The following is a 20,535-nucleotide window of genomic DNA, read 5'->3' as shown; positions in this document are numbered from 1 at the left end:
ACACACTAAACAACAACAACAAGGAGTATCTATGATACAATACCAACACACTAAACAACAAGGAGTATCTATGGTACAATACCAACACACTAAACAACAAGGAGTATCTATGATACAATACCAACACACTAAACAACAACAACAAGGAGTATCTATGGTACAATACCAACACACTAAACAACAACAACAAGGAGTATCTATGATACAATACCAACACACTAAACAACAAGGAGTATCTATGGTACAATACCAACACACTAAACAACAACAACAAAGAGTATCTTCTGCTTTATAAACGGGGTGGTTCGAGCCCTGAATTTTGATTGGCTGACAGCCGTGGTATATGAGACCGTATATCACGTGTATGACAAAACATTTATTGTTACTACTCTAATTACATTGGTAACCAGTTTCTAACAGCAATAAGGCACCTTGGGGGTTTGTGGTGTCTGGAGTTGCACTGTGCTAAGAACAGCCCTTAGCCGTGTTATATTGGTCATATACCACACCTCCGCGGGCCTTATTGCTTAAATAGTCTATATGCCGGGAGGATAGGGTCAGTCTGTCATATCTGGTGTAATTCTATATGCAGTGTGTGTGTGTGTGTGTGTGTGCAGGGTCAAGGATACGAGAGTCTGTCTGGGTATGAGACCCTGACACCCCTACTGACAGATTGACTGATGATGCAGGTCACACAGCACAGCCCATTATGGTGTGTGTTGTTCATGAAGGATGTATGAGTGTATGACTGGCTTAATGCTTTACTACAGCTGGACTCTGTCAGAGTGATAAGACTCTACTCTCATTACTATCCACATAACCAATATAGACCAGGTTGTCTCTCTCTCTCTGTCTCTCTGTCTCCATCTCTGTCTCCATCTCTGTCTCCATCTCTCTCTGTTTCCATCTCTGTCTCCATCTCTGTCTCCATCTCTGTCTCTCTCTCTGTCTCCATCTCTGTCTCTTTCTCTGTCTCTCTGTCTCCATCTCTGTCTCCATCTCTCTCTCTCTCTCTCTCTCTATCTCTCTCTCTCTCTGTCTCTCTCTCTGTCTCTCTCTCTCTGTCTCTGTCTCTCTCTCTGTCTCTCTCTCTGTCTCTCTCTCTGTCTCCTTCCCCCTCACACCTGCTGTCTCGACCTCTGAATGCTCGGCTATGACCCTGCTGGTCATCTCTGAATGTGTCAAGGAGAAGAGTTTAGGAAGAGACTGCTCCCCACAGCGTAAAACAGCCATTCAGAACTGCTTGAAATGAACGATGTCTGTAATGTATTTAATAAGAGAAGTGATTGGTCTGATATATGATGACTAAGGAACTGCTTATTCATAGATATCAAATCCCATTTCCACAACGCCATTATAATTCTATCAATCACTGTCTGTGTCAGACAGAGGGCTTGTGAGAGTGAACCAGTAAGATAGATCTTCATGTTAAAGGATATATTTCACTTCCTTGGGTTCCATGGTGATAGCTGGGTACTGACGGGAACAGTCACAGTCTGCCTGTACCACCAACATCAGCAGGTTACTGTCAGGGACAGCCTGGGTTACAAACATCCTGGAACACACACACACACACACACACAGAATAGTTAAGATACAGACAGAGAGAGAGAGAGAGAGAGTGACAGAGAGAGAGCGAGAGTGACAGAGAGAGAGAGAGAGAGAGAGACAGAGAGAGAGAGAGAGAGAGAGAGAGAGAGAGAGAGAGAGAGAGAGAGAGAGAGAGCGTAGTCGGTCGGTCGGTCGGTCGGAAGGACAGACAGACCACCAATCAGAGACCACTATGATGACACACCAAATGATGACCACCAATCAGAGACCACTATGATGACACACCAATGCGTTTGATGGATCCTTTTTGTCTTCTTCTAATTCCTCTTAAAGGGACAGTAATCCCAAAGTAATCAGATTACATTACTGAGTTTGGGTAATCCAGAAATTTCATTATTGATTACAATTTTGGACAGGTAACAAGTAACTGTAACACACACTATGTTACAAACAAGCACGATGTTAGTGCTCATTAAACAGCTTAGTGATATGAACGGATGCACGCTTGAACTGGTCTGGACTTTAATCTATGGATGAATCTAAGATCCCAAATGAATGTGTAATCTCTGGATAAAGATGGAGTTTGAGTGCGATAGTATATACAGTATATATATTCATTTTGATTCACACACATCTCAATACAATGTCATTCCATGACGTGGACAGTATTTTTATTTTTATTGAATTTTTTAAATTGAATCTTTATTTAACTAGGCAAGTCAGTTAAGATCAAATTCTTATTTACAATGACGGCTTAGGAACAGTGGGTTAACTGCCTTGTTCAGGGGCAGAACGACATATTTTTACCTTGTCAGCTCGGGGATTCGATCCAGCAACCTTTCGGTTACTGCCCCTTAAGGCAGCCCCCCCTGGACCTCTCTGATTCAGAGGGTTAAATGAGGAAGACACATTTCAGTTGAATGCAGTCAGTTGTACAACTGACTAGGAATCACCCTTCCCCTTTCATTAGACACTCATTATTTGTGTTATATCCAATTTCCAACAGATGGGGGCGCTGGAACACCTCAAACCGCTGTTTCCCATTAGATGAAATTGAGATGACCTTCGCTAAACCCCTCACAGCAGAAACACATCTTTAGCATTTAGCTTGTCTCTCTCTCTCTCTCTCGCTCTCTCGTCTCTCTCTCTCTCTCTCGCTCTCTCTACAGTCTCTCTCTCTCTCTACTGTCCCTCTTTGTCTCTCTCTCTCTCTCTCTGTCTCTCTACTGTCTGTCTCTCTCTCTCTACAGTATCTCTCTCTCTCTCTCTCTCTGTCTCTCTCTCTCTCTCTACAGTCTCTCTCTCTACAGTCTCTCTCTCTCTCTCTACAGTCTCTCTCTCTCTACAGTCTCTCTCTCTCTCTACAGTCTCTCTCTCTCTCTCTACAGTCTCTCTCTCTCTCTACAGTCTCTCTCTCTACAATCTCTCTCTCTCTAGTCATTCTGTGTTGTGTATCTTTCTTTATCGCGTACTGTGCTGCTGCTCATTGGAAGTCTAGACTGGGTCACTGTGAAGCACTTTGTGACAAATGTTTCTCTCTCTCTCTCTCTCTCTCTCTCTCTCTCTCTCTCTCTCTCTCTCTCTCTCTCTCTCTCTCTCTCTCTCTCTCTCTCTCTACAATCTCTCTCTCTCTCTCTCTCTGATCTTCAGGCTAGTGGCTTCCTGTCAGAAAAGACAGGAGACATGGGTATGGATGGGATGAGAGAGAATGACAGATACATGGAGGTAGAGCGATAAAGAGCTGATACGCAGAGACAGAAAATAATCTCAGAAAAAAAAATCAGGAAGTGATTTACTCTAAGAGAGATTTCAGAGGACTGAGGTGATGTGTGAATCCAGCTGTGGGATTTATATAAAGAAGACTGTAGTTTCTGGAATTTGTATTATTGTTTTGTTTATATAAAATATATTATCATGCTTTTGTCATTTATATACATTATGTTGTTAACTTTTAAAAAATGACAGAAAAAGTGTGTGTGTGTGTGTGTGTGTTCTTACTTCTGACAGCGTCCACACTTGATGAGGCTGTTGGTCTCCTTAATCGAGGGCTCGTAGACAAAGCTGGGGTACTCTGTGTCACACGGCTGCAGGATGTCTCCCTTCTTCTTCTGGGCCGACGCTGGGGACCGAGACAACCAATCATTATTATCTTACTGTATCTTGATGACAGGGAGAGCCAATCACCATCCCTCACACTAACGTACACACCTCCAGTCCTAATCCCTCATGGGATATTGCATTGGAGGACGGACATCATTATATAAAACTTTAAAAATAAGTAACCTTTATTTAACTAGGAAAGTCAGTTAAGAACAAATTCTTATCTACCCCGGCCAAATCCAGACAATGCTGGGCCAATTGTGCACCGTCCTATGAGACTCCCAATCACGGCCGGATGTGAAACAGCCTGGATTCGAACCAGGAACAACAGTGACACCTTTTGTACTGAGATGCAGTGTCTTAGACCACTGAGCCACTCGGGAGCCCAACATGAGTCGCAAGCAATTTCGAACTCCATCCAGCCCATACACCTTGTTGGTTCGTTCACATTGACCAACACTGAAGGACTAGGGAGCTAAGGGAAAGTACTGGGCCGTGTTTTGGACCAGAACTAAGGGAAAGTACTGGGCCGTGTTTTGGACCAGAACTAAGGGAAAGTACTGGGCCGTGTTTTGGACCAGAGCTAAGGGAAAGTACTGGGCCGTGTTTTGGACCAGAGTTAAGGGAAAGTACTGGGCCGTGTTTTGGACCAGAACTAAGGGAAAGTACTGGGCCGTGTTTTGGACCAGAGCTAAGGGAAAGTACTGGGCCGTGTTTTGGACTAGGAGCTAAGGGAAAGTACTGGGCCGTGTTTTGGACCAGAGCTAAGGGAAAGTACTGGGCCGTGTTTTGGACCAGAGCTAAGGGAAAGTACTGGGCCGTGTTTTGGACCAGAGCTAAGGGAAAGTACTGGGCCGTGTTTTGGACCAGAGCTAAGGGAAAGTACTGGGCCGTGTTTTGGACCAGAGCTAAGGGAAAGTACTGGGCCGTGTTTTGGACCAGAGTTAAGGGAAAGTACTGGGCTGTGTTTTGGACCAGAGCTAAGGGAAAGTACTGGGCCGTGTTTTGGACCAGACCACAGTGCATCTCCATGCAGAGATACCAGGCAGTCGTCACTGCATGGGACTGGAACAGGGTTTATAACAGATAGATTGTTCTAATAAGTGATGAGTCTGTCTATATTACAGCTGTCATAACAACATATCATAACATATCATAACATAACAACATATCATAACAACATATCAACTCATGGTGATTGACATCTTAATGACTGTGGACAAGGATACACTTTCAAGATGTCCGACTCTTGAATTATTTACTAGCTGTCATTACTGTGAATTTATCTGACCCTGATCAACTTTAAATAGATGATATAGATTAGATAGATACAATACATCCTCTGATCGTCTGTTGCCATACAAAACACACGCACGCACACACGCATACACACACGCATGCACGCACGCACGCACGCACGCACACACACACACACACACACACACACACACACACACACACACATACATACACATGCAAACACACGCATACACACGCACACACACACGCATACACACACACGCATACACACACACGCACACACACACACGCACGCACCCAATAGGTTTAATCTGTACCTTTGAAGCCAGGCTTGGCTGGGTGGGAGGAATGAGGTGGTGAGAATGATTGACAGGTGATGAGGATGATGATGATGATGTTGGTGACAGAGACATGGGTGGGTGTGGTCAGGACAGGAGACAACATGAGAGACACACAGATTGGGACATTGAAGCCAAACAGTGCAACACAACACACGGAAGCTGAATGAATAGGAACGAATGCTCTTTACTGGACTGTGTTACCTTCAGCAAAGCGGTCAGAGTGCCACAGACCACAGATGTTGAACTCCAGTAAAAACCTACAGAGGGAAGGAGAAAGAAGATGAGTGAAAGAGAACGCGAGAGAGAGGGAGAGAAGGAGGGAAGGAGAGAGAGAGAGAAGGAGTGAAGGAGAGAGGGAGAGAGAGAGTGATGAGATAGAGGGAGAGAAGGAGTGAAGGAGAGAGAGAGTGATGAGATAGAGGGAGAGAGAGAAGGAGTGATGAGATAGAGGGAGAGAGAGAAGGAGTGATGGAATGAGGGATAGAGGGAGAGAAGGAGTGATGGAGAGAATGAGAGAGGGAGTGAATGACTGAAGGAGTGAAGGAGAGAGGGAGAGAAGGAGTGATGGAAAGAGGGAGAGAGGGAGAAAAGGAGAGAGGAAGAGAAGGAGGGATGGAGAGAGGGTGAGATGGAGAGAGGAAGAGAAGGAGTGATGGAGAGAGGGAGAGAAGGAGAGATGGGGAGAGATGGAGGGAGAGAAGGAGTGAAGGAGAGAAGGACAGAAGGAGAGAAGGAGAGAGCCATACATAGAGAACAAGTGACAGTAAATTGTAATGGCTCTTGAGAATTAACTAGCTACCAGCAGCCAATGACCTCTGATCTCTCTGACACACTTACAGTAGGAAGTTGGTGAGGAACCACTTTAGAGCAGCCGCCAGACCATAGAAGGGCTGTAGAGAGGAGAGAGAGAGGGATCGAGAGAAAGAGAGAGAGAGAGAGAGAGAGAGACAGAGACATAGACAGAGAGAGAGAGAGAGAGAGAGAGAGAGAGAGAGAGAGAGAGAGAGAGAGAGAGAGAGAGAGAGAGAGAGAGAGAAACATTTGTCACAAAGTGCTTCACAGTGACCCAGTCTAGACTTCCAATGAGCAGCAGCACAGTACGCAATAAAGAAAGATACACAACACAGAATGACTCTCAGAGAAACAAGAGGAAAAGGATTCAGTGCTGAGGGATGAGACGTCTGCTGTGAATAACCTCTCTTTCCTAATCACTGACACGAGGCATCAATTCACACCCACATCCTCTCCTACCAGAGCAGTAATCAGTGGTGGAAATTTAATAGCTAAAATATATACTTAAGTATCGAAAGTGAAAGTATAAATCATTTCACATTTCTTATATTAAGCAAACCAGACAATACCATATATTTTTTTTACGGAGAGCCATAGGCACAGTCCAACATTTACAAGGGATGAGTTTGTGTTCAGTGAGCTGGCAGATCAGAGGCAGTAGGGATGAGTTTGTGTTTAGTGAGCTGGCAGATCAGAGGCAGTAGGGATGAGTTTGTGTTTAGTGAGGTGGCAGATCAGAGGCAGTAGGGATGAGTTTGTGTTTAGTGAGGTGGCAGATCAGAGGCAGTAGGGATGAGTCTGTGTTTAGTGAGTTGGCAGATCAGAGGCAGTAGGGATGAGTTTGTGTTTAGTGAGCTGGCAGATCAGAGGCAGTAGGGATGAGTTTGTGTTTAGTGAGCTGGCAGATCAGAGGCAGTAGGGATGAGTTTGTGTTTAGTGAGCTGGCAGATCAGAGGCAGTAGGGATGAGTTTGTGTTTAGTGAGTTGGCAGATCAGAGGCAGTAGGGATGAGTGTGTGTTTAGTGAGTGGGAAGATCAGAGGCAGTAGGGATGAGTTTGTGTTCAGTGAGTTGGCAGATCAGAGGCAGTAGGGATGAGTTTGTGTTTAGTGAGCTGGCAGATCAGAGGCAGTAGGGATGAGTTTGTGTTTAGTGAGCTGGCAGATCAGAGGCAGTAGGGATGAGTTTGTGTTTAGTGAGGTGGCAGATCAGAGGCAGTAGGGATGGGTTTGTGTTTAGTGAGTTGGCAGATCAGAGGCAGTAGGGATGAGTTTGTGTTTAGTGAGCTGGCAGATCAGAGGCAGTAGGGATGAGTCTGTGTTTAGTGAGTTGGCAGATCAGAGGCAGTAGGGATGAGTTTGTGTTTAGTGAGTTGACAGATCAGAGGCAGTAGGGATGAGTTTGTGTTTAGTGAGCTGGCAGATCAGAGGCAGTAGGGATGAGTCTGTGTTTAGTGAGTTGGCAGATCAGAGGCAGTAGGGATGAGTTTGTGTTTAGTGAGTTGACAGATCAGAGGCAGTAGGGATGAGTTTGTGTTTAGTGAGGTGGCAGATCAGAGGCAGTAGGGATGAGTTTGTGTTTAGTGAGGTGGCAGATCAGAGGCAGTAGGGATGAGTTTGTGTTTAGTGAGCTGGCAGATCAGAGGCAGTAGGGATGAGTTTGTGTTTAGTGAGGTGGCAGATCAGAGGCAGTAGGGATGAGTTTGTGTTTAGTGAGCTGGCAGATCAGAGGCAGTAGGGATGAGTTTGTGTTTAGTGAGGTGGCAGATCAGAGGCAGTAGGGATGAGTTTGTGTTTAGTGAGCTGGCAGATAGATCAGAGGCAGTCGGGATGACCAGGGATGTTCTCTTGAATTTGACATTTTCCTGTCCTGCTAAGCATTCAAAATGTAATGAGCACTTTTGGGTGTCAGGGAGAATGTATGGAGTAAAAAATACATTATTTTCTTTAGGAATGTAGTGAAGCAAAAGTTGTCAAAAATATAAATAGTAAAGTAAAGTACAGATACCACAAAAAAAATACACACATACATACAGTATTCATACAAATACACACATCTATACAGTATTCAGACAAATACACACACATCCATGAACACACACACATCCATGAACACACACACACATCCATGAACACACACACATCCAGGAACACACACACACACATCCATGAACACACACACATCCAGGAACACACACAGAGACTGCAGTTTAAATGTATGCTCACACTAAGAAGGGGTCTGGCACTGCTGGCAGAATGTCCTCCCATCTTACACATGGCCTGATAGTCGTACAGAGATACCCTGAAGACACACACACACACACACACACACACACACACACACACACACACACACACACACACACACACACACACACACACACACACACACACACACACACACACACACACACACACACACACACAGAGAGATGCACAGAAACAGGTTGCGTAATATCCTCTTAAAACAAGCACTCACATTTCCCTGAACAGTTCTAGATAGCATCACTTCACTCAGGAGTGTCTCTACATCAGAGACACAGCTGAAAGATCCTCAACGCAGCTAGATGATGAAAGAGATGGGGATATCCCCAATGTCACCCTATTGCCTATGGGCCCTGGTCAAAAGTAGTGCACTATAAAGGGGATAGGGTGTACAGTAGATGTAAGAGAAACCCGACCCAGCCAATCAAATCAAAGGGCTAACCCTGTGATGACACACAGTATGGTATGTTACACTAATAACCACACGCAACATGACAAGGGTTTTACAACGTAAAGCAGTTTGAGACCTAAAATGAGAGAGTAAAAGGTGTTATCATGAGATTTAGAACAGTTAAATGTATTATCATGAGAGATATAGAACAGTAAAAGGTATTATCATGAGAGAGATATAGAACAGTAAAAGGTATTATCATGAGATATAGAACAGTAAAAGGTATTATCATGAGAGAGATATAAAACAGTAAAAGGTATTATCATGAGATATAGAACAGTAAAAGGTATTATCATGAGAGAGATATAGAACAGTAAAAGGTATTATCATGAGATATAGAACAGTAAAAGGTATTATCATGAGAGATATAGAACAGTAAAAGGTATTATCATGAGAGAGATATAGAACAGTAAAAGGTATTATCATGAGATATAGAACAGTAAAAGGTATTATCATGAGATATAGAACAGTAAAAGGTATTATCATGAGAGAGATATAGAACAGTAAAAGGTATTATCATGAGAGAGATATAGAACAGTAAAAGGTATTATCATGAGATATAGAACAGTAAAAGGTATTATCATGAGATATAGAACAGTAAAAGGTATTATCATGAGATATAGAACAGTAAAAGGTATTATCATGAGATATAGAACAGTAAAAGGTATTATCATGAGATATAGAACAGTAAAAGGTATTATCATGAGATATAGAACAGTAAAAGGTATTATCATGAGATATAGAACAGTAAAAGGTATTATCATGAGATATAGAACAGTAAAAGGTATTACCATGAGATATAGAACAGTAAAAGGTATTATCATGATATATAGAACAGTAAAAGGTGTTATCATGAGATATAGAACAGTAAAAGGTATTATCATGAGATATAGAACAGTAAAAGGTATTATCATGAGATATAGAACAGTAAAATGTATTATCATGAGATATAGAACAGTAAAAGGTATTATCATGAGATATAGAACAGTAAAAGGTATTATCATGAGAGATATATAGAACAGTAAAAGGTATTATCATGAGATATAGAACAGTAAAAGGTATTATCATGAGATATAGAACAGTAAAAGGTATTATCATGAGATATAGAACAGTAAAAGGTATTATCATGACTATTGTCTTACCTTTTGAACATGCCCATCTTGATAAGGCGTGCCATCACTGAGCCGTCAACTTCTCCAAAGAACTTCCCCACCTAGGGACGGACAGACAGGGAGAAGACCACACTGTCTTTACAACGATACCATTAACATTGTCATACATGCCGTTTTTGACAGCAGAGTAAATGTAACACACACTATCACGTTATATAGTACACAATCACATTATGTAATACACTATCACGTTATATAGTACACAATCACATTATATAATACACTACCACATTATATAATACACTACCACATTATATAATACACTACCACTACCACATTATATAATACACTATCACATTATATAATACACTATCACATTATATAATACACTACCATATTATATAATACACTACCACATTATATAATACACTACCACATTATATAATACACTACCACATTATATAATACACTATCACATTATATAATACACTACCATATTATATAATACACTACCATATTATATAATACACTACCACATTATATAATACACTACCACATTATATAATACACTACCACATTATATAATACACTACCACTACCACATTATATAATACACTACCACATTATATAATACACTACCACATTATATAATACACTACCACATTATATAATACACTACCACATTATATAATACACTACCACATTATATAATATACTACCACATTATATAATATACTACCACATTATATAATACACTACCACATTATATAATATACTACCACATTATATAATACACTACCACATTATATAATATACTACCACATTATATAATACACTACCACATTATATAATATACTACCACATTATATAATATACTACCACATTATATAATACACTACCACATTATATAATACACTACCACATTATATAATACACTACCACATTATATAATACACTACCACATTATATAATACACTACCACATTATATAATACACTACCACATTATATAATACACTACCACATTATATAATACACTACCACATTATATAATACACTACCACATTATATAATACACTACCACATTATATAATACACTACCACATTATATAATACACTACCACATTATATAATACACTACCACATTATATAATACACTACCACATTATATAATACACTACCACATTATATAATACACTACCACATTATATAATACACTATCACATTATATAATACACTACCACATTATATAATACACTACCACATTATATAATACACTACCACATTATATAATACACTACCACATTATTAATACACTACCACATTATATAATACACTACCACTACCACATTATATAATACACTACCACATTATATAATACACTACCACATTATATAATACACTACCACATTATATAATACACTACCACATTATATAATACACTATCACATTATATAGTACACTACCACTACCACATTATATAATACACTACCACATTATATAATACACTACCACATTATATAATACACTACCACATTATATAATACACTACCACATTATATAATACACTACCACATTATATAATACACTATCACATTATATAGTACACTACCACTACCACATTATATAATACACTATCACATTATATAATACACTATCACATTATATAATACACTACCACTACCACATTATATAATACACTACCACATTATATAATACACTATCACATTATATAATACACTACCACTACCACATTATATAATACACTACCACATTATATAATACACTATCACATTATATAGTACACTATCACATTATATAATACACTACCACATTATATAGTACACTACCACATTATATAATACACTACCACATTATATAATACACTACCACATTATATAATACACTACCACATTATATAATACACTACCACATTATATAATATACTACCACATTATATAATACACTACCACATTATATAGTACACTACCACATTATATAATACACTACCACATTATATAATACACTACCACATTATATAATACACTACCACATTATATAGTACACTACCACATTATATAATACACTACCACATTATATAATACACTACCACTACCACATTATATAATATACTACCACATTATATAATACGCTACCACATTATATAATACACTACCACTACCACATTATATAATACACTATCACATTATATAATAGACTACCACATTATATAATACACTACCACATTATATAATACACTATCACATTATATAATACACTACCACATTATATAATACACTACCACATTATATAATACACTACCACATTATATAATACACTATCACATTATGTAATACACTACCACATTATATAATACACTACCACTACCACATTATATAATACACTATCACATTATATAATACACTACCACTACCACATTATATAATACACTATCACATTTTATAATACACTACCACATTATATAATACACTATCACATTATATAATACACTACCACTACCACATTATATAATACACTATCACATTATATAGTACACTACCACATTATATAATACACTACCACATTATATAATACACTACCACATTATATAATACACTACCACATTATATAATACACTACCACATTATATAATACACTACCACATTATATAATACACTACCACATTATATAGTACACTACCACATTATATAATACACTACCACATTATATAATACACTACCACTACCACATTATATAATACACTACCACTACCACATTATATAATACACTATCACATTATATAATACACTACCACATTATGTAATACACTACCATATTATATAATACACTATCACATTATATAATACACTACCACATTATATAATACACTACCACATTATATAATACACTACCAGATTATGTAATACACTACCACTACCACATTATATAATACACTACCACATTATATAATACACTACCACATTATATAATACACGACCACATTATATAATACACTATCACATTATATAATACACTACCACTACCATATTATATAATACACTACCACATTATATAATACACTACCACATTATATAATACACTACCACATTATATAATACACTACCACATTATATAATACACTACCACATTATATAATACACTACCACATTATATAATACACTATCACATTATATAATACACTACCACATTATATAATACACTACCACATTATATAATACACTACCACATTATATAATACACTATCACATTATATAATACACTACCACATTATATAATACACTACCACTACCACATTATATAATACACTACCACATTATATAATACACTACCACTACCACATTATATAATACACTACCACATTATATAATACACTATCACATTATATAATACACTACCACTACCACATTATATAATACACTACCACATTATATAATACACTACCACATTATATAGTACACTACCACTACCATATTATATAATACACTACCACATTATATAATACACTACCACATTATATAATACACTACCACATTATATAATACACTACCACATTATATAATACACTACCACATTATATAATACACTACCACATTATATAATACACTACCACTACCACATTATATAATACACTACCACATTATATAATACACTACCACATTATATAATACACTACCACATTATATAATACACTACCACTACCACATTATATAATACACTACCACATTATATAATACACGACCACATTATATAATACACTACCACTACCACATTATATAATACACTACCACATTATATAATACACTACCACTACCACATTATATAATACACTACCACTACCACATTATATAATACACTACCACATTATATAATACACTATCACATTATATAATACACTACCACATTATATAATACACTACCACATTATATAATACACTACCACTACCACATTATATAATACACTACCACATTATATAATACACGACCACATTATATAATACACTACCACTACCACATTATATAATACACTACCACATTATATAATACACTACCACTACCACATTATATAATACACTACCACTACCACATTATATAATACACTACCACATTATATAATACACTACCACTACCACATTATATAATACACTACCACTACCACATTATATAATACACTACCACTACCACATTATATAATACACTACCACATTATATAATACACTACCACATTATATAATACACTACCACATTATATAATACACTACCACATTATATAATACACTACCACATTATATAATACACTACCACATTATATAATACACTACCACATTATATAATACACTACCACATTATATAATACACTACCACATTATATAATACACTACCACATTATATAATACACTACCACATTATATAATACACTACCACATTATATAATACACTACCACATTATATAATATACTACCACTACCACATTATATAATACACTACCACATTATATAATAGACTACCACATTATATAATACACCACCACTACCACATTATATAATACACTACCACTACCACATTATATAATACACTACCACATTATATAATACACTACCACATTATATAATACACTACCACATTATATAATACACTACCACATTATATAATACACTACCACATTATATAATACACTACCACTACCACATTATATAATACACTACCACTACCACATTATATAATACACTACCACATTATATAATACCCTACCACTACCACATTATATAATACACTACCACTACCACATTATGTAATACACTACCACTACCACATTATGTAATACACTACCACATTATATAATACACTACCACTACCACATTATATAATACACTACCACTACCACATTATGTAATACACTACCACATTATATAATACACTACCACTACCACATTATGTAATACACTACCACATTATATAATACACTACCACTACCACATTATATAATACACTACCACTACCACATTATATAATACACTACCACATTATATAATACACTACCACATTATATAATACACTACCACATTATATAATACACTACCACATTATATAATACACTACCACTACCACATTATATAATACACTACCACTACCACATTATATAATACACTACCACATTATATAATACACTACCACATTATATAATACACTACCACATTATATAATACACTACCACATTATATAATACACTACCACATTATATAATACACTACCACATTATATAATACACTACCACATTATATAATACACTACCACATTATATAATACACTACCACATTATATAATACACTACCACATTATATAATACACTACCACTACCACATTATATAATACACTACCACATTATATAATACACTACCACTACCACATTATATAATACACTACCACTACCACATTATATAATACACTACCACTACCACATTATATAATACACTACCACATTATATAATACACTACCACTACCACATTATATAATACACTACCACATTATATAATACACTACCACTACCACATTATATAATACACTACCACTACCACATTATATAATACACTACCACATTATATAATACACTACCACATTATATAATACACTACCACTACCACATTATATAATACACTACCACATTATATAATACACTACCACATTATATAATACACGACCACATTATATAATACACTACCACATTATATAATACACTACCACATTATATAATATACTACCACTACCACATTATATAATACACTACCACATTATATAATACACTACCACATTATATAATACACTACCACATTATATAATACACTACCACTACCACATTATATAATACACTACCACATTATATAATAGACTACCACATTATGTAATACACTACCACATTATATAATACACTACCACTACCACATTATATAATACACTACCACATTATGTAATACACTACCACTACCACATTATATAATACACTACCACTACCACATTATATAATAGACTACCACATTATATAATACACTACCACATTATATAATACACTACCACATTATGTAATACACTACCACATTATATAATACCCTACCACATTATGTAATACACTACCACATTTACTATAACCCTCATCTGTTTTACAGTGGTTTATACCCTCCCTCCCTCCCTCCCTCCCTAGGAAGTTTTCATTTCACCTCATTTGGCAAAGTGGAAAACAACAAACATCTTTCCCCCATTCCCTTCTCCCTCTCCCTCTCTCTCTCCCTCTCTCTCCACCTCTCTCTCTCCACCTCTCTCTCTCCCTCTCTCTCCACCTCTCTCTCTCCATCTCTCTCTCTCCCTCTCTCTCCACCTCTCTCTCTCTCCCTCTCTCTCTACCTCTCCCTCTCTTCCTCTCCATCTCTCTCCACCTCTCCCTCTCTCTCTACCTCTCCCTCTCTCTCTACCTCTCCCTCTCTCTCTACCTCTCCCTCTCTCCACCTCTCCCTCTCTCTCTACCTCTCCCTCTCTCTCTACCTCTCCCTCTCTCTCTACCTCTCCCTCTCGCTCTACCTCTCCCTCTCGCTCTACCTCTCCCTCTCTCTCCACCTCTCCCTCTCTCTCTACCTCTCCCTCTACCTCTCCCTCTCTCTCTCCATCTCTCTCTACCTCTCCCTCTCTCTCTCTCTACCTCTCCCTCTCCCTCTCCCTCTCTCTCTACCTCTCCCTCTCTCTCTACCTCTCCCTCTCTATCTCCACCTCTCCTCCAGTGACGTTCCCATGTAGTCCACCGTACAAGTTAAATTATTCATTTTGATCCAGCCAGGCTGTTTTGTACTGTTTTGCTTGGTTGAGTGGTTTATTTCTCACTGGCATGTCACCTGTCACCTGTACTGTATTGCAGTGAGTGATCTGGGTAGAGGTAGAGGTAGAGGTTAGGTATATAGAGGACAGCTCATCAGCTGGGTAGAGGTAGAGGTGTGGAGGTTAGGTGTATAGAGGACAGCTCATCAGCTGGGTAGAGGTAGAGGTGTGGAGGTTAGGTATATAGAGGACAGCTCATCAGCTGGGTAGAGGTAGAGGTGTGGAGGTTAGGTGTACAGAGGACAGCTCATCAGCTGGGTAGAGGTAGAGGTGTGGAGGTTAGGTGTATAGAGGACAGCTCATCAGCTGGGTAGAGGTAGAGGTGTGGAGGTTAGGTATATAGAGGACAGCTCATCAGCTGGGTAGAGGTAGAGGTGTGGAGGTTAGGTATATAGAGGACAGCTCATCAGCTGGGTAGAGGTAGAGGTGTGGAGGTTAGGTGTATAGAGGACAGCTAGTGTTTGAGTGACCGTAGCCTTCTCTCCTCTACTAGCCTGAGGTGGACTCTGTTCCACTATTCTACTACCTCTGAGGATTTGGGTTGGGTCCTAGGGCTTTCAATTTACTAGGACATTTTATTTGAAGGACTCACAAAGTCGTAAAGGAGCAGTCTAGACTCATTGAGACCTCTTTGCTAAGTAATATCTCTGGCAGTGTACCATGGGATGTAATGTTCAGTGTGACTGATTGGGTTTGATCTGGGTCATCTGGGCATCACAAGACTGTGTTAGCCCACTGAGCTAAAGACTGTGTTAGCCCACTGAGCTAAAGACTGTGTTAGCCCACTGAGCTAAAGACTGTGTTAGCCCACTGAGCTAAAGACCGTGTTGGCCCACTGAGCTAAACACTGTGTTAGCCACTGAGCTAAAGACTGGGTTAGCCACTGAGCTAAAGACTGTGTTAGCCCACTCATACGTTCATTCATCATTTTATTTGTCATTTTACACTACAGTTTGTGTCTCTGTCTGTGTCTGTGTCTGTGTGTGTGTGTGTGTATGTGTGTGTGTGTGTGTGTGTGTGTGTGTGTGTGTGTGTGTGTGTGTGTGTGTGTGTGTGTGTGTGTGTGTGTGTGTGTGTGCCTGCGCGTGCTTCAATTTAGGTATGTGGAGATAGACTATGTTTCCTGTGACCTATTTTAGTCTGTGTCTGTGTCTCTGTGTCTGTCTGTGTGTGTGTGTCTGTTTCTCTGTCTGTCTGTGTGTGTGTGTCTGTTTCTGTGTCTGTCTGTGTGTGTGTGTCTGTTTCTATGTGTCTCTGTGTCTGTCTGTGTGTGTGTGTCTGTTTCTCTGTCTGTCTGTGTGTGTGTGTCTGTTTCTCTGTGTGTCTGTGTGTGTGTGTCTGTGTGTGTGTGTGTGTCTGTTTCTATGTGTCTCTGTGTCTGTCTGTGTGTGTGTGTCTGTTTCTCTGTCTGTCTGTGTGTGTGTGTCTGTTTCTCTGTGTGTCTGTGTGTGTGTGTCTGTGTGTGTGTGTGTGTCTGTTTCTCTGTGTCTGTCTGTGTGTGTGTGTCTGTTTCTCTGTCTGTCTGTTTGTGTGTCCCTGCAGAGGTGCTTCAATTTAGGTATGTGGGGATAGACTGTTTCCTGTGACCTATTTTAGATTTAAGGCAGTGCTGCTCAAACACAAACACACGTTCAAACAGGCTCATATTAGTCCTGTTTTCCACATGTACCGTGTGAGGCTAAATGGTGATGTGTTTTGTGCGTATCCCACTCTACCTGAGACACCCTCAGAGAGTGGGGTCACGGCTAGCCATTATTGATGGCCGTGGAACAATTAGAGTTAAGTGCCTTGCAGATCGACAGGCTCAGGAACCTTTCGGTTACTGGCCCAACACTCTAGCAACTAGGCTACCTGCCGCCCCCACACTGATAAAATATGAACTGAGACAGTTGGCTACAATTACTCCCCCCTCCCCCCTGTTCCACAGGCATAGACACAATACAACTAGGAAACTGAAATAGCTTTAATTCTTTTAAGACACAGACAGAAAAGTGACAACACAATAACTAGCTGTTTCCCAGGGGCTGTGATTAGGACGCCTCGTTGCTCCTCAGCTGAGAATAACTCATGTTGTGTTTGATGGGTTTGTGTGTGTGTGTGTGTGTGTGTGTGTTTGGTGTGTGTGTGTGTGTGTGTGTGTGTTTGGACTGTGGGTCAGCCGGCCGTAAGGCTGCATGACACTCATGCCATGTCTTCACCAGCTGTCCCTTCACCAGTGATCTTCCAACATCCCCTCCATCTTGTGCCAATATCAGTTCATTTTAAGTCTTGGTTCCAGTGGTGTAGATTGTCAGTTGGACAGGCGCTCCGCAAGGTTTTGTTTAGCTTCACCTTTCATATGAAGAACCTTTTCTGACTCAAATAGGATTCACTCTCGATTGCGCTGATGTCCTAAAAATTTAAAATAGACATTTTGGGATGCTGGATACAACTTTTAAGGTATTTTAACATATCTACATTGGTCGATCCAAAATGACTTTTTAAAGCTGTCATGGAAATATTTTTTTTTCCTATTAACAAGTAATTTACAGTTTCTATGCCTTTAGTTTTCCATGTGGATCAATTTATCAGAGAGTTCTGGAAAACTATGCAAGGATTGTTCCGTGGGGTGGTGTTTTAGGGAGTGATATTGGGTCTTGTAGAACACGTTTCATTTTCTTTCGTATTGTTATAGAGTTCTTAACTATGAGGTTTTAAACAGTTCTTTATCCTTTGAAAATAGAGGCATAAGGAGATTCTGGCGATGGATGAGCATCTTCAACATGGACCCAGTGTTCCTCTCTGGTGCATTTAACTAGATGTAGCAAAGCCTTGGGTAGTGAGTTGATACAAGGTTAAAACCACTCTCAGACTCAGGGAGATGTGAAATGTTCCTATTTATTTTATTATATAAAGTCTGTTGTGACTGAGTATACATTTTTAAAGAATGTCTTCGGTGTGGTAATTGGTATTACCGAAAATATATGTATAAAACTTTGGGAGCCATGCCATTCTGAAGATGTTTATTCTACCTGTAAGATTTCTGGGAAGACTGTTCCATTTAACTAGATCTGATTTCATATCGTTCTTTTTCATTTTACCTTCATTTAACTAGGCAAGTCAGTTAAGAACAAATTCTTATTTTCAATGACGGCCTACCGAGGAACTGCCTTGTTCAGGGGCAGAACGACAGATTTGTACCTTGTCAGCTCGGGGATTCGATCTTGCAACCTTTTGGTTACTAGTCCAACACTCTAACCACTAGGCTATGCTCTCTCCCCACCCATAACATTTCTGTCACATCTTGCACCATAGGCTACACTTGTCTGTCCATCACGCATGTAAACAACTAGCTCGCATGCTCTATCAGCACTGATTAATTGAGTCATTTAATGAGCTAAATGTAAAAAAATAAATATTTCACAGATTAAAAAAGAAACAGAAAGGAACGATACATAAACCAGTACTTTTTTGGGGTTTGTACCGGTTCAGAACTTTGTTTTGCTGGTGAGAACAGTGGAACGGAACAAAAGGCGTTGTGTTCAGAACGAAACGGTTAGAAAATAATGTTGGTTCCAACCGACCCTAAGTATTTCATATTTGTTGTGGTCCCCTTAAAGGATTGCTGTAGATCCTGAGTTATTATTTTACCTATTGCCGTTTTTTCTGTTTTTTCCCCCCACGTTTTATATCCTGAGATTTTTGAGTAATCTGAAAATAGGTTTAATTATGGACAGGGGGCGGTGTTTCCACTTTGAACGAATTGCGTACCCAAACGGAATTTCCTCCTACTCTGCCCCAGAAGGTA

General features: G+C 38.6%; 1 protein-coding gene across 1 annotated transcript in view; it reads right to left on the bottom strand.

Annotated features, from left to right (window-relative positions):
• Positions 1 to 415: 415 nt before the first annotated feature.
• Positions 416 to 20,535, bottom strand: part of LOC129838775 (voltage-dependent calcium channel subunit alpha-2/delta-4-like) — a 34,476-nt gene continuing 14,356 nt past the window's right edge. The window contains exons 5-10 of the mRNA XM_055905944.1: positions 9,901 to 9,971; positions 8,269 to 8,344; positions 6,090 to 6,142; positions 5,454 to 5,509; positions 3,550 to 3,670; positions 416 to 1,555 (exon numbers count right to left, since the gene is read on the bottom strand). Of these exons, the coding sequence (XP_055761919.1) occupies positions 1,429 to 1,555; positions 3,550 to 3,670; positions 5,454 to 5,509; positions 6,090 to 6,142; positions 8,269 to 8,344; positions 9,901 to 9,971 (504 nt within the window). The 3' untranslated portion in view covers positions 416 to 1,428. The remainder of the gene's footprint in view (positions 1,556 to 3,549; positions 3,671 to 5,453; positions 5,510 to 6,089; positions 6,143 to 8,268; positions 8,345 to 9,900; positions 9,972 to 20,535) is intronic.

Source organism: Salvelinus fontinalis, chromosome 39 (assembly GCF_029448725.1).
Source record: "Salvelinus fontinalis isolate EN_2023a chromosome 39, ASM2944872v1, whole genome shotgun sequence".
Classification (NCBI taxonomy): domain Eukaryota; kingdom Metazoa; phylum Chordata; class Actinopteri; order Salmoniformes; family Salmonidae; genus Salvelinus; species Salvelinus fontinalis.
This window is presented reverse-complemented; position numbering and strand designations above follow the sequence as displayed.